Source organism: Melanerpes formicivorus, unplaced genomic scaffold, assembly GCF_026170545.1.
Source record: "Melanerpes formicivorus ecotype bairdi unplaced genomic scaffold, bMelFor1.0.p_v2 SCAF_85, whole genome shotgun sequence".
Lineage (NCBI taxonomy): Eukaryota > Metazoa > Chordata > Aves > Piciformes > Picidae > Melanerpes > Melanerpes formicivorus.
In genome coordinates, this window is record NW_027142437.1 from 889,497 (window position 1) to 903,510 (window position 14,014).

General features: G+C 52.3%; 1 protein-coding gene across 2 annotated transcripts in view; it reads right to left on the reverse strand.

Moving 5' to 3' along the window:
• Positions 1-6,219, reverse strand: part of IRAK1BP1 (interleukin 1 receptor associated kinase 1 binding protein 1) — a 31,412-nt gene extending 25,193 nt beyond the window's left edge. For both annotated transcript variants that reach the window (XM_068165154.1, XM_068165153.1), the window contains exon 1: positions 5,816-6,219. In XM_068165154.1, the coding sequence (XP_068021255.1) occupies positions 5,816-6,094 (279 nt within the window). In that variant the 5' untranslated portion in view covers positions 6,095-6,219. The remainder of the gene's footprint in view (positions 1-5,815) is intronic.
• Positions 6,220-14,014: the final 7,795 nt, after the last annotated feature.

Sequence of the window (14,014 nt, forward strand, 5' to 3'; positions counted from 1 at the left end):
TGCCATGGGCAGGGACACCTCACACTACAGCAACTTCCTCACAGCCACATCCAGCCTGGCTGCAAACACCTCCAGGCAGGAGGCTTCCACCACCTCCCTGGGCAACCTGTGCCAGGCTCTCACCACCCTCATGGAGAAGAACTTCTTCCTAACATCCAATCTGAATCTACCCATTTCTATTATTTTTCCATCCCTCCCAGTCCTATCCCTCCCTGACACCCTCAGAAGTTCCTCCCCAGCTTCCTTGTACACCCCCCTAAGATACTGGAAGGCCATTACTGAGTCTCCTCACAGCCTTCTCCAGACTGAACAGCACCAACCCTCTCACCCTGTCCTCATCAGCTCTGAAAGAGCAAAAGATTCCTGTGAAATTATTGTAACTCCACTGAGACACAGAATGCTCTCACATTGCAAACCAGACCACTCTCCACCTAGGTTACACCACCAGGTTCCTCTACCTATGTTCCCTGCTCCCACTGAGTTTCTGAATCTAACTGCAGTACACCCAAATACAGCCAATTGTTCCTCCAGGTCATGCTTAACTGTGCCTGCAGCAGTGGGTACAACCCCTCCAAAGGCACTGCCTACTCCTTTTGTGTGCCATCCACCATGTGCCAAACACTCAGTCCTATCCTAGTACAGTCAGGATCACTTTAAACCTGGCAGTCAGTTATTCACATTCACTGTAGGCTAAATATTTGCATCTATCTCTTCTAATCTATCCACACTCTGAGGAGCTATTGAATTGCAGCCAGGGGTATCATAGTATCATAGTATCAGTCAGGGCTGGAAGGGACCACAAGGATCAGCTAGTTCCAACCCCCCTGCCATGGGCAGGGACCCCCCACACTAGAGCAGCCTGGCCACAGCCTCAGCCAGCCTGGGCTTAAACACCTCCAGGGACAGGGCCCCAACCACCTCCCTGGACAACCCATTCCAGGGCTTCACCACTCTCCTGGGGAAGAACTTCCTCCTCACCTCCAGCCTCAATCTCCCCACCTCCAGCTTCATTCCATTCCCCCTAGTCCTATCACTCCCTGAGATCCTGAGCAGTCCCTCCCCAGCCTTCCTGTAGCCCCCTTCAGATACTGGAAGGCCACAATGAGGTCAGCTGGGAGCCTTCTCTTCTCCAGACTGAACAGCCCCAACTCCTTCAGTCTGTCCTCATAGGAGAGGTGCTCCAGCCCTCTGATCATCCTCCTGGCCATGATCATAGAATCATAGAATTATGAGGGCTGGAAGGGACCTCAAGGATCAGCCAGTTCCATGGGCAGGGGCACCTCACACTACAGCAGGTTGCTCACAGCCACATCCAGCATGGCCTGGAAAACCTCCAGGCAGGAGGCTTCTACCACCTCCCTGGGCAACCTGTGCCAGGCTCTCACCACCCTCCTGGGGAAGAACTTCTTCCTAACATCCAATCTGAATCTACCCACTTCTAGTTATGCTCCATCCCCCCCAGTCCTATCACTCCCTGACACCCTCAAAAGCCTGAGAGCTCCCCAGGATGGTGGGTACAAAGCTTATTGTTTCCTCTAATAAAAATAAATGCATGATGAGCTGCCTGGTATTTTGCTGTTCCACCAGACTTTAAACTCCTCTTAACTCACTTAATAGAAACTGGAGGCATTCAACCTGTTAAAAGTCCATTAAAAATCCACCATTCCAGACCGAGCAAGTCATTCTGATGGCAACAGAACCACGGTCCCTGTAACAGACACATACCCAGCAGTATGTTCAGTTAAAACAGAGGAAGCAGGATCCCATTTCTAGCCCAGAGCAGCCTCCATACTGGTGATACCTTGTAGGGTGTCAGGTAATGATAGGACTAGGGGGAATGGAGCAAAACTAGATGTGGGTAGATTGAGATTGGATGTTAGGATGAAGTTGTTCCCCGTGAGGGTGGTGAGAGCCTGGCACAGGTTGCCCAGGGAGGTGGTGGAAGCCTCATGCCTGGAGGTTTTTGCAGCCAGGCTGGCTGTGGCTGTGAGCAACCTGCTGTGGTGTGAGGTGTCCCTGCCCATGGCAGGGGGGTTGGAACTGGCTGGGCCTTGAGGTCCCTTCCAGCCCTAACAATTCTATGATTCCATGATCTAGTGCCATAGCTGCAACATAACCTCTCTCTAAAACCAGGGGGTAAGGGATCTTTTATATTGCCTTCTTCATTCCTGAACAAATGCTTTCTTCAGCTACTTCAGAATCAAAGAGCTGGAGTCAACATTTTATCTTTAAATGCATGCAGCAGTTGAGGTGTGGGGGATGCCACTGCAGGTCAAGGGAGGTGATTCTCCCCCTCTGCTCAGCTCTGCTGAGACCTCACCTGGAGTACTGCCTCCAGTTCTGGAGCCCCTATTGCAAGAGGGATCTGGAGGTGCTGGAAGGTGTCCAGAGAAGGGCCAGGAGGAGGAGCAGAGGGCTGGAGCTGCTCTGCTATGAGGACAGACTGAAGGAGTTGGGGCTGTTCAGTCTGGAGAAGAGAAGGCTCCCAGCTGACCTCATTGTGGCCTTCCAGTATCTGAAGTGGGCTACAGGAAGGCTGGGGAGGGACTGCTCAGGATCTCAGGGAGTGATAGGACTAGGGGGAATGGAATGAAGCTGGAGGTGGGGAGATTCAGGCTGGAGGTAAGGAGGAAGTTCTTCCCCATGAGAGTGGTGAAGCCCTGGAATGGGTTGTCCAGGGAGGTGGTTGAGGCCCCATCCCTGGAGGTGTTTAAGGCCAGGCTGGCTGAGGCTCTGGCCAGGCTGATGTAGTGTGGGGTGTCCCTGCCCATCGCAGGGGGGTTGGAACTGGATGATCCTTGTGGTCCCTTCCAACCCTCACTGATACTATGATACTATGATTTGGTGTTGACAGCCTCTCCCTGCTCCCCACCTCATTGGTGAATACACTAAAAAGGCATCACTTTCCCAAGGCATCTCAACAGGAAGTTACTTTCAAGAGCAACCACTTAAATCATCACAGATCAGCTTTGTTCTGTTTTTAAGGGTCCTAAATGTGAAGCACTACCCAAAACTGCTGAACAAAATGCCCCCCAAACCCAAATATCAGCACAACAGCATGTTTGCTGGCAGAAATATGACCTTTACAGTCTGGGCAAAACTTTAAAGCCAAGACTATGCTTGGATGATTATTATGGAATGGTTTCCCGAGGCCAAGAAACTTACTATGGTAAATGCATTTTCTGAGCCCTCTCACTTCAGCTCTCTTGATCACATCTCTTTTTTCCTTAGCTTTCTGCTGAAGTGGAAGAAGAAAAAGAGGGGGGGGGAGAAAGTTCTGCAGGTGTGGCATATTTAAGGCACTGAGCTGTGGTTATCACAAACTTAGAATAACCTTTATTAGAATAAACCAAACCAGGTTGGAAGAGACCTTCAAGATCATCGTGTCCAACCCATCAACCAATCCAACCCACCCAAACAGCTAACCCATGGCACCAAGCACCCCATCAAGTCTCCTCCTGAACACCTTCAATGACGGCGACTCCACCACCTCCCCGGGCAGCCCATTCCAATGGGCAATCACTCTTTCTGTATAGAACTTCTTCCTAACATCCAACCTGAACCTCCCCTGGCGCAGCCTGAGACTGTGTCCTCTTGTTCTGGTACTGGCTGCCTGGGAGAAGAGACCATCATCCACCTGTCTACAACCTCCCTTCAGGTAGTTGTAGAGAGTGATAAGGTCACCCCTGAGTCTCCTCTTCTCCAGGCTAAGCAGCCCCAGCTCCCTCAGCCTCTCCTCACAGGGCTGTGTTCCAAACCCCTCACCAACTTTGTTGCCCTTCTCTGGACTCGTTCCAGCAAGTCAACCTCCTTCCTAAACTGAGGGGCCCAGAACTGGACACAGGACTCAAGGTGTGGCCTAACCAGTGCAGTGTACAGGGGCAGAATGACCTCCCTGCTCCTGCTGGCCACACTGTTCCTGATGCAGGCCAGGATGCCATTGGCCCTCCTGGCTGCCTGGGCACACTGCAGGCTCATGTTCAGCCTACCATTGACCAGTAAAAGTTGTATTGATAACTACACATACAAATAGGTGGAGTTATGCTCCTGCCTACCCCCTTCATCAATTTCATCCACAGGTGCATGAGGATGCTGTAGTTAGTGCAGGAGCAGACAAAACTGTGGAAGCAGGATGGTTTTCCCACACAAAACAAGCAACCTGTTAAGAGAGAGCCCGAGTGGCGACTGGGCAGAGGCTGGCACAGCCGCAGCCCCCTCCAGACACGGGCAGGCTTCCACGGCGGGACCTAGCAGTCGGTGTGCTCCCGAGGCAGAGGCACGAGGATCACAGAGTCACAGATCACAGAACCACCAAGGTTGGAAGAGACCTCAAAGATCATCAAGTCCAACCTGTCACCACAGACCTCATGACTAAACCATGGCACCAAGTGCCACATCCCATCCCCTCTTGAACACCTCCAGGGTTGGAAATGGAAAAACAAAACACACAGAGGTCTGAAAGAGATGTTAAATGGGGCTTGTAACTCATGAAACACACACTTGAAACAGGGTGAGAGACCAGTGAGCTGTCTTGTGCAATTAGAATTAGAATAAACCTTTATTAGAATAAACCAAACCAGGTTGGAAGAGACCTTCAAGATCATCGTGTCCAACCCATCAACCAATCCAACACCACCCAAACAGCTAACTCATGGCAAAACCCACACCAGGTGCTCTTCTGTACTTTCTCCTAGGAAACGGGATCTCCAGAATCCTCTGGAACATGGAACAAGCAGTATCTATATAGTTTTGAATGTATACATTCCAATTCTCTTGCTTTATGGTTTTCATAGTTTCATAGTTTCATTCAGGGTTGGAAGGGACCGCAAGGATCAGCTAGTTCCAACCCCCCTGCCATGGGCAGGGACACCCCACACTAGATCAGGCTGAGATGTGCCTGGATATTATAAAGCAGGAAAGTTGAAGGTTCATATGAGTGTTTAGCAGACATTAATACTTCCTGGTTTATGATGCCCAGGTACATTAGCTGATCTAGGAGGTTCTGGGTGTTCTGCTCACGGGAGTAACATGAATGCACTCATTCATGCCATTAGTCCTATCAGAAAATAACATCTCACAAAGTACCAGTGGCACCAGTTATTTACACTTCCGTTCTGTTGAATGATTTCATTAAACCAACCAAACAAAACCCCCAAATCACAGTATAACTTAGGTTGGAAAGGACCTCGAGGATGATCCCCGCTACTCCTCCGCCGATCCACACAGCGCCCCACACCCCGCGGCCCCTCGGCGGGGTGTCCTTCCCCTCCAGGATGCCCCGGTCCGGCCGCCGTACTCCCGCTGCCGGCAGGAAGGCACAGAGTCAGAGATCCACAGAAATTCAGGGGCTGGGAGGGACCTCGAAAGCTCCTCCAGTCCAACCCCCCTGCCAGAGCAGATCACCTACAGCAGATCACGCAGGAACACATCCAGGCAAGTTTTGAGTATCTCCAGAGAGGGAGACTCCACCAGCCCCCTGGGCAGCCTGTTCCCTCCTATTTACGTGTAACTTCCTATGCCTCAGCTTCGACCCACTGCCCCTTGTGCTGTCGTTGGGCACCACCGAGCAGAGCCTGGCTCCAGCCTCTCGGGACTCATCCTTTACATATGTGATGAGGTCACCACTCAGTCTCCTCTGCCTGCACCTTACCCCGCAGGCTGCAGAGGCGGCTAGCGGAGGCCCCGGATGCCGGGAGGGGATGGTTTGACCCCCACAGCTGAGCGGAACTGCCCCGCCTGCCCCCTGCAGCCCGGCACCCAAGAGGATCCCCCCCGCTCCGCCCCCGGCGCGGCAGGAGGCGGCGGCGGCTCTCACCAGGACGCCGCGCTGTCGGGCGCTCTGGGCGATGTACTCCAGCCGGCGGGCCACGCTGCTCCGCGCCGCTCCTGCCGCTTCCTTCCGGCTGCCCAGCCGCAGCGACACCCGCGCCCGGTCCGGCCCGGCGCTCAGCTCCGCGCTGCCGCTCACATGCACCTCCCGCCCGGGCGATGCCGAGGGGCCGCCAGGTCCCACCGGAGCGGGGGCCGGGGTTGCGGACGGGGCCGAGAGAAGCTCGGCGAAGACGCGGGCGGGGGGCGGCGCGGCCAGCGACATGGCAGTAGAGGAGGAGGGTGGGAAGCGGGAGGGGGTGTGTGTGGGGGTAAGGCCCTCATGACTCCATGGCAACGGACGCCGTGCGCCCGCGGCACTCTGGGAGGGGCTCACGCGACAGCCGCACTTCCGCTTCCTGCCGCCCGCACCTGGTTGCGGCGCTGGCGTCACGCGGTCGCCACAGGGAAGCTACTTCCGGTACGAGGCGGAAGTTGCCGCCCGCCGTGCTGGTTCCGCCGTGCTGGGGAGCGAGCTGCGGCGCCTCAGGCGGCTGCGGGTTTCAGCCCGGCTGTGGCGGTGTAGCTGCACATCTTCTGAGGAACAGCTGATCTGTTTCTGCCATTCTGGACTTAACTGATTTTTCCAGCACATTTAGTTCCGGGACAGCCTCAGAGTGTGAGGAGGAGAGCTGGAGGAAGGGCTGTGGTCACTCTCTGGTGTAGCAAATACGGTTTTGTTGTGCCACAGCATGCCCTGTGCTGGCGGCAGTGCCTGGCTAACAGCGATTAAAGCACCTTCTAGCACCAGTGTTGCTGATTGTCTGTGGAGGGATCATGTGGAGGGAGCTGGGGTTGCTTAGCCTGGAGAAGAGCAGGCTCAGGGAAGAGCTTATTGCTCTCTACAACTACCTGAAGGGAGGTTGTAGACAGGCAGAAGTTGGTCTCTTCTCCCAGGCAGCCAGCACCAGAACAAGAGGACACAGTCTCAGGCTGTGCCAGGGGAGGTTTAGGCTGGAGGTGAGGAGGAAGTTCTTCCCAGAAAGAGAGATTGGCCACTGGAATGTGCTGCCCAGGGAGGTGGTGGAGTCCCTGTCCCTGGAGGTGTTGGGAAAAAAGGACTGGATGTGGCACATGGAGCCATGGTTTAGCTGTGAGGACGCACTTGGTATTAGGTAATAGGTTGGACAGTTGATCTCTCAGGTCTTTTCCAACCTGGCTGATTCTGTGATTCTATGAAAGTCTGATTTTCAGTGTCTTCCACGACGGGGCCTCAGTCACATCCCTGGGCAACCTCTCCCAGTGTTCCACCACCTGACATAGGAAACCACTCTCATTTTAAAGAACTTCCTTATGTCCACCCTAAATCTCCCCTGCTCCAGTTTCAAACCATTGCCCTTCATCCTATCACTATAAGCCCTTCTAAACAGTCCTTCCCCAGCCTTCCTCCAGTTGCTCTTCAGGTATTGAAATGTAGCTGCATGGTCTCCTCAGAGCCTTCTATTCTCCAGGCTGAGCAGCCCCAATTAATAATAATAACAATAATAAACCAGGTTGGAAGAGACCTTCAAGATCATCGCGTCCAACCCATCAACCAATCCAACCCACCCAACCAACTAACCCATGGCACCAAGCACCCCATCAAGTCTCCTCCTGAACACCTCCAGTGATGGTGACTCCACCACCTCCCCAGGCAGCCCATTCCAATGGGCAATCACTCTCTCTGTGTAGAACTTCTTCCTAACCTCCAACCTAAACCTCCCCTGGTGCAGCCTGAGACTGTGTCCTCTTGTTCTGGTACTGGCTGCCTGGGAGAAGAGACCAACCCCCACCTGGCTACAACCTCCCTTCAGGTAGTTGTAGAGAGCAATAAGGTCACCCCTGAGTCTCCTCCAAGCTAAGCAACCCCAGCTCCCTCAGCCTCTCCTCACAGGGCTGTGTTCCAAGCCCCTCACCAACTTTGCTGCCCTTCTCTGGACACCTTCCAGAAAGTCAACCTCCTTCCTAAACTGAGGGGCCCAGAACTGGACACAGGACTCGAGGTGTGGCCTAACCAGTGCAGTGTCCAGGGGCAGAATGACCTCCCTGCTCCTGCTGGCCACACTGTTCCTGATGCAGGCCAGGATGCCATTGGCCCTCTTGGCTGCCTGGGCACACTGCAGGCTCATGTTCAGGCTGTCTTTCAGCCTGTCTTCATAGGAGAGGTGCTTCAGCCCTCTGATCATCTTGGTGGCCCTCCTCTGGACCCACACCAGCATGTGAAGGTGTGTCTGGTGTTGAGGGCCCCAGAGCTGGATAGAGCACTCCAGGTGAGGTCTCACCAGAGCAGAACAGAGTGGCAGAATCACCTCTCTCCACCTGCTGGTGACACTTCCTGTGGTGCAGCCCGGGATGCAATTTGTTTTCTGGGCTGCAAGTGCACATTGTTGGCTCATGTCCCCAGGCTGTGTTTTTCTGTGTTCAAGACTAATTTGCTTTAACTGTTGATTAAAAGTGATTGGCCTTTTTATGAAAGGCAGCCCGTATCAGACACAATCTCTTGGAGCAGTTACACCCAGGAAATCTCACACTTCACAACACAGTGCTGTGTGATGTCTAATTTCTGGGAACACAGTGTCTTGTAGAAATATTTCAAAAACTGATCACAATTAAGAACTTAATTGGATGATTCACTGAGGACTGGGTATAAAATTAGATGCAAATTAATCTATGGAAAAAATGCTTTCCTATGAAACAAGGTCAAGTGTTACTAAACCACAGGCTGTTAGGGGTTGGAAGGGACCTCAGGAGGTCATTGAGTCCAACCCCCCTGCCAGAGCAGGACCACAGAATCCAGCACAGGTCACACAGGAATGCATCCAGACAGGGCTGGAAAGGCTGCAGAGAAGGAGACTCCACAACCTCTCTGGGCAACCTGTTCCAGTGCTCTGTGGCACTCACACTAAAGAAGTTCTTCCTCATGTTGAGGTGGACCCTCCTGTCCTGTAGTTTATATCCATTGCCCCTTGTCCCATCCCAGGGAGCAAGTGAGCAGAGCCTGTCCCCTCCCTCCTGACACCCAGCTCTCACATATTTATAGACACTTATTAAATCCCCTCTCAGTCTTCTCCAGACTAAACAGCCCCAGGGCTCTCAGCCTCTCCTCACCAGGCAGTGCTGCAGTCCCTTCAGCATCCTTGTAGCCCTCTGTTGGCCTCCCTCCAGCAGATCCCTGTCCCTCTTGAACTGGGAAGCCCCAAACTGGATGCAATATTCCAGGTGGGGACTGACTAGGGGAGAGTAGAGGGGGAGGAGAACCTCCCTGGATGTGCTGGACACACTCTTCTGTATGCACCCCAGGATCCCATTGGCCTTCTTGGCCAGCAGGGCACATTGCTGTCCCATGCAGAACTTGCTGTCCACCAGCACTCCCAGGTCCTTCTCCTTGGGGCTGCTCTCCAGCAGATCACCTCCTAACCTGTGCTGCTGCAGTTTATTCTTCCTTCCCAGGTGCAGGACTGCACTTGTCCTTGTTGAACCTCATTAGGTTCCTCTCTGCCCAGCTGTCAGTCTGTCCAGGTCTCACTGAATGGCCACACAGCCTTCAGGTGTCTCAGCCAATCCTCCCAGCTTGATTTTGTCATCAAACTTGCTGAGCAGACACTCTCTGGCTGTCAGTTCCATCATCAATGCCATTGATAAACCTTGGACCCAGCACTGATCCCTGGGGAACTCTACTTGTTACACACAGATTCTCAGAATGCTCTGGGCTGGAAGGGACCTCCAAAGGTCATCCAGTCCAACCCCCTGCAGTCAGCAGGGACATCCTCAACTAGATCAGGTTGCCCAGAGCCCTCCTGAGCCTCACTTTGAATATCTCCAAGGATGTGGCCTCAACCACCTACTTGGGCAACCTGTTGCAGTGCTAAACAGTTAGCATGCACTAAGTAAAAGGTAGTAACTTTTCCTTTGCAGGCTTTAAGGGTAATTTGGAAAGCTCCACTTTAAGTGTGTTGAGAGTCCATCACTCAGAATGTGAATATAAAGCCAAATCTGTGGATAATCAGCTTTTTTTCCCCCCCTGACTTTCAGTTTGAGTAGGAGGCTCTCTAAATAAAATGATGAATTGAAGTGTTGCTTCAGAGCTGCAAAAGCTAATTTAATTGTGAGCAACAGCCTGCTAAATTGCAGCTGAATGAAAACAGTGACAACTTAACTACAGCCTCTGATGAGATGGGGAAGGTGCTGAATTGTGGGTGGGATTTTTGTTTTCTTCCCCTTAGGAAGCAGATGGCTTTATGCTTGGATCTGTTTCTGCACAGTAGCAGTGAAGTGCTACATTGCTGCTGCCTTTCTGCAGTGGAGCTGGAATTATTTGGTGAGGTAAGAGGTTTGCAGAGTGGGTGTCAAGGAAACCTCTGCTAAAGCTGCTGCCAAATGCTCTTTTTGAAGGTGCCACATCCAGCTGGCAGCCAGTCACCAGTGGTGTGCCCCAAGGATCAGTGCTGGGCCCTGTGCTCTTTAACATCTTTATTGATGATCTGGATGAGGGCATTGAGTCGATCATCAGTAAATTTGCAGCTGACACCAAGCTGGGGGCAGGAGTTGATCTGCTGGAGTGTAGAGAGGCTCTGCAGGGAGATCTGGACAGGCTGGACAGATGGGCAGAGTCCAAGGGCAGGAGATTGAACACATCCAAGTGCCAGGTTCTGCACATTGGCCACAGCAACCCCATGCAGTGCTACAGGCTGGGGTCAGAGTGGCTGAGAGCAGCCAGGCAGAGAGGGACCTGGGGGTGCTGGTTGATGGTAGGCTGAACATGAGCCTGCAGTGTGCCCAGGCAGCCAAGAGGGCCAACGGCATCCTGGCCTGCATCAGGAAGAGTGTGGCCAGCAGGAGCAGGGAGGTCATTCTGCCCCTGTACACTGCACTGGTTAGGCCACACCTTGAGTCCTGTGTCCAGTTCTGGGCTCCTCAGTTTAGGAAGGAGGTTGACTTGCTGGAAGGTGTCCAGAGAAGGGCAACAAAGTTGGTGAGGGGCTTGGAACACAGCCCTGTGAGGAGAGGCTGAGGGAGCTGGGGTTGCTTAGCCTGGAGAAGAGGAGGCTCAGGGGTGACCTTCTTGCTCTCTACAACTACCTGAAGGGAGGTTGTAGACAGGCAGAGGTTGGTCTCTTCTCCCAGGCAGCCAGCAGCAGAACAAGAGGACACAGTCTCAGGCTGCGCCAGGGGAGGTTTAGGTTGGATGTTAGGAAGAAGTTCCACACAGAGAGAGTGATTGCCCATTGGAATGGGCTGCCTGGGGAGGTGGTGGAGTCATCATCACTGGAGGTGTTCAGGAGGAGACTTGATGGGGTGCTTGGTGCCATGGGTTAGTTGTTTAGGTGGGTTGGATTGGTTGATAGGTTGGACACGATGATCTTGAAGGTCCCTTCCAACCTGGTTTATTCTATGTATTCTTTACAGTAGCCACGTTGACTGATGTCTCTCTGCCAGGTCTCTAAAATGCTGACTTATTGTAGAGTAAAAACAATTTGTTGGGCTGTTTGTATCAGTTTGAGATCCAAAACTGAGCCAGGAGAGTCAGCCTTAGATCCAGGTATGGGAATGGGCTGCCCAGGGAAGTGGTTGTGTCACCAAGCCTGGCTGTGTTTCAAGGTGGTTTGGATGTGGTGCTTGGGGATCAGGTGCAGGGGTGAACCTTGCAGAGTAGGGTTGTGGGTTGGACTTGGTGAGCCTGAGGGTCGTTTCCAACATGAATGTTCCTGTGATTCTGTGATATGAGTGGAGGCCCTGTGACATATCTGTGTATAGAATCATAGAATTGTTAGGGTTGCTATTAGGTCTCCCCAGAGCCTCTTCTTCTACAGACTGTACACCCCCAGCCCCCTCAGCTTGTCACAGTATCAGAGTATCACAGTATCACTAAGGCTGGAAGAGACCTCGAGGATCATCGAGTCCAACCTGTCACCACAGACCTCATGACTAGACCATGGCACCAAGTGCCACATCCAATCCCCTCTTGAACACCTCCAGGGATGGTGACTCCACCACCTCCCTGGGCAGCACATCCCAATGGCAAATGACTCTCTCAGTGAAGAACTTTCTCCTCACCTCCAGCCTAAACCTCCCCTGGCACAGCTTGAGACTGTGTCCTCTTGTTCTGGTGCTGGTTGCCTGGGAGAAGAGACCAAACCCCACCTGGCTACAATCTCCCTTCAGGTAGTTGTAGAGGGCAATAAGGTCACCCCTGAGCCTCCTCTTCTCCAGGCTAAACAATCCCAGCTCCCTCAGCCTCTCCTCACAGGGCTGTGCTCAAGGCCTCTCCCCAGCCTTGTTGCCCTTCTCTGGACACGCTCAACTGTCTCGATGTCCTTCTTGAATTAAGGAGCCCAGAACTGGCCACAGGACTCAAGGTGTGGCCTAACCAATGCAGAGTCCTCATAGCAAAGGTGCTCCAATCCCCTGATCATTTTCATGGCCCTCCTCTGGACCCACACCATCAGGTCCATGTCCTTCCTGTATTGAAGGCTCCAGAGCTGCACACAGTGCTGCAGGTGACCTTTAATTAACAAGCTTTAGATTTTTCAACAGGGGAAAAAAAAAAAAGGCAGCAATATTTTTTCCTGACCTTGAGTTTTAATCTAATATCTCATTTTTGCAGCTAGGGCCCTGTTCTGCACCTCAAATAGTGAATTAGGTCTCTTATGTTTAAAAGTACAGACCATAGGGAGTTATATACATAATAAAGAAAATAGCTAATTGCAAGACTAGCCATCTGGCTCTGGTTAGACCAATCTGGCCTGTTCTGGGAGTTTTCAAGGTTAGATTCTGCACCCTTTCTCTTTGCAAGGAAGCAGAAAGCAGTCACTTACAACTCTTTAGGTTTCTCCATACTGGAGCATGCCACAGAGGATTGGGATGGGGGCCAAATGATATCTGAGAGTAGAGAACATTACAGAAATCTCAGGGTTGGAAGGGACCACAAGGATCATCCAGTTCCAACCCCCCTGCCATGGGCAGGGACACCTCACACTACAGCAGGTTGCTCACACCCAGCCTGGCTGCAAACACCTCCAGGCATGAGGCTTCCACCACCTGGGCAACCTGTTTTAGTGTCTCACCACCCTCATGGGGAACAGCTTCTTCCTAACATCCCATCTGAATCTACCCATTTCTACTTTTGTTCCATTCCCCCCAGTCCTATCACTCCCTGACACCCTCAAAAGTCCCTCCCCAGCTTGCTTGTAGCTCTCTTCAGATACTGGAAGGCCACAATCAGGTCTCCTCAGAGCCTTCTCTTCTCCAGACTGAGCATCACTTCAGTTTGTTCTTTGTTTTGGGTAACACTTGTTTCTCAGAGCACAGAGGAAGATAATTCTGCTTTTAGATGATACTGTATAAGTGGATTCTCCTGTGAATGCATTAAGTGAGGTACAGAAATTGCTCCAGCATTAGAGAAAGTCAAGCAATGAGGTACTTTGCGGCTCTCCTTTGATTGCACTGTCATTGGGAGTGATCACTGAAGTGTGTTTAAAAGGAGTTACTGTATTGTAGCACATGTTGAGAAATCAATACAAATGTTAGTTGTCTTGCAACATTGTGCTTTGGGACTAGAGGAGCTGGGAAGGGTTGAAGTCAGTGTGCTTTATGAAAGTGGAGTTTATGCAGCACAAAATGTGATTGCAGAAGCTGCTGTCAGTTGGCAGCTCTGTTTTACAGCATACAGAATTAGCCAGGTTGGAAAAGACCTTTGAGATCATCAAGTCCAACCTATCACCCAACCCCATCTAATCAACTCAACCATGGCACCAAGTGCCTCATCCAGGCTCTTCCTAAACACCCCCAGGGATGGTGACTCCACCACCTCCCTGGGCAGCACATTCCAATGGCCAGTCTCTCTTGCTGGGAAGAAATTCTTCCTAATATCCAGCCTGAACCTCCCCTGGCACAGCTTGAGACTGTGTCCTCTTGTTCTGGTGCTGGTTGCTTGAGAGAACAATCCCCTCCTGGCTACTACCTCCCGTCAGGGAGTTGTGGACGGCAATAAAGTCTCCCCTGAGCCTCCTTTTCTCCAGGCTAAACAATCCCAGCTCCCTCAGCCTCTCCTCACAGGGCTGTGCTCAAGGCCTCTCCCCAGCTTTGTTGCCCTTCTCTGGACACCTTCCAGCAAATCAACATCTTTCCTAAACTGAGGAGCCCAGAACTGGACACAGGACTCAAGTTG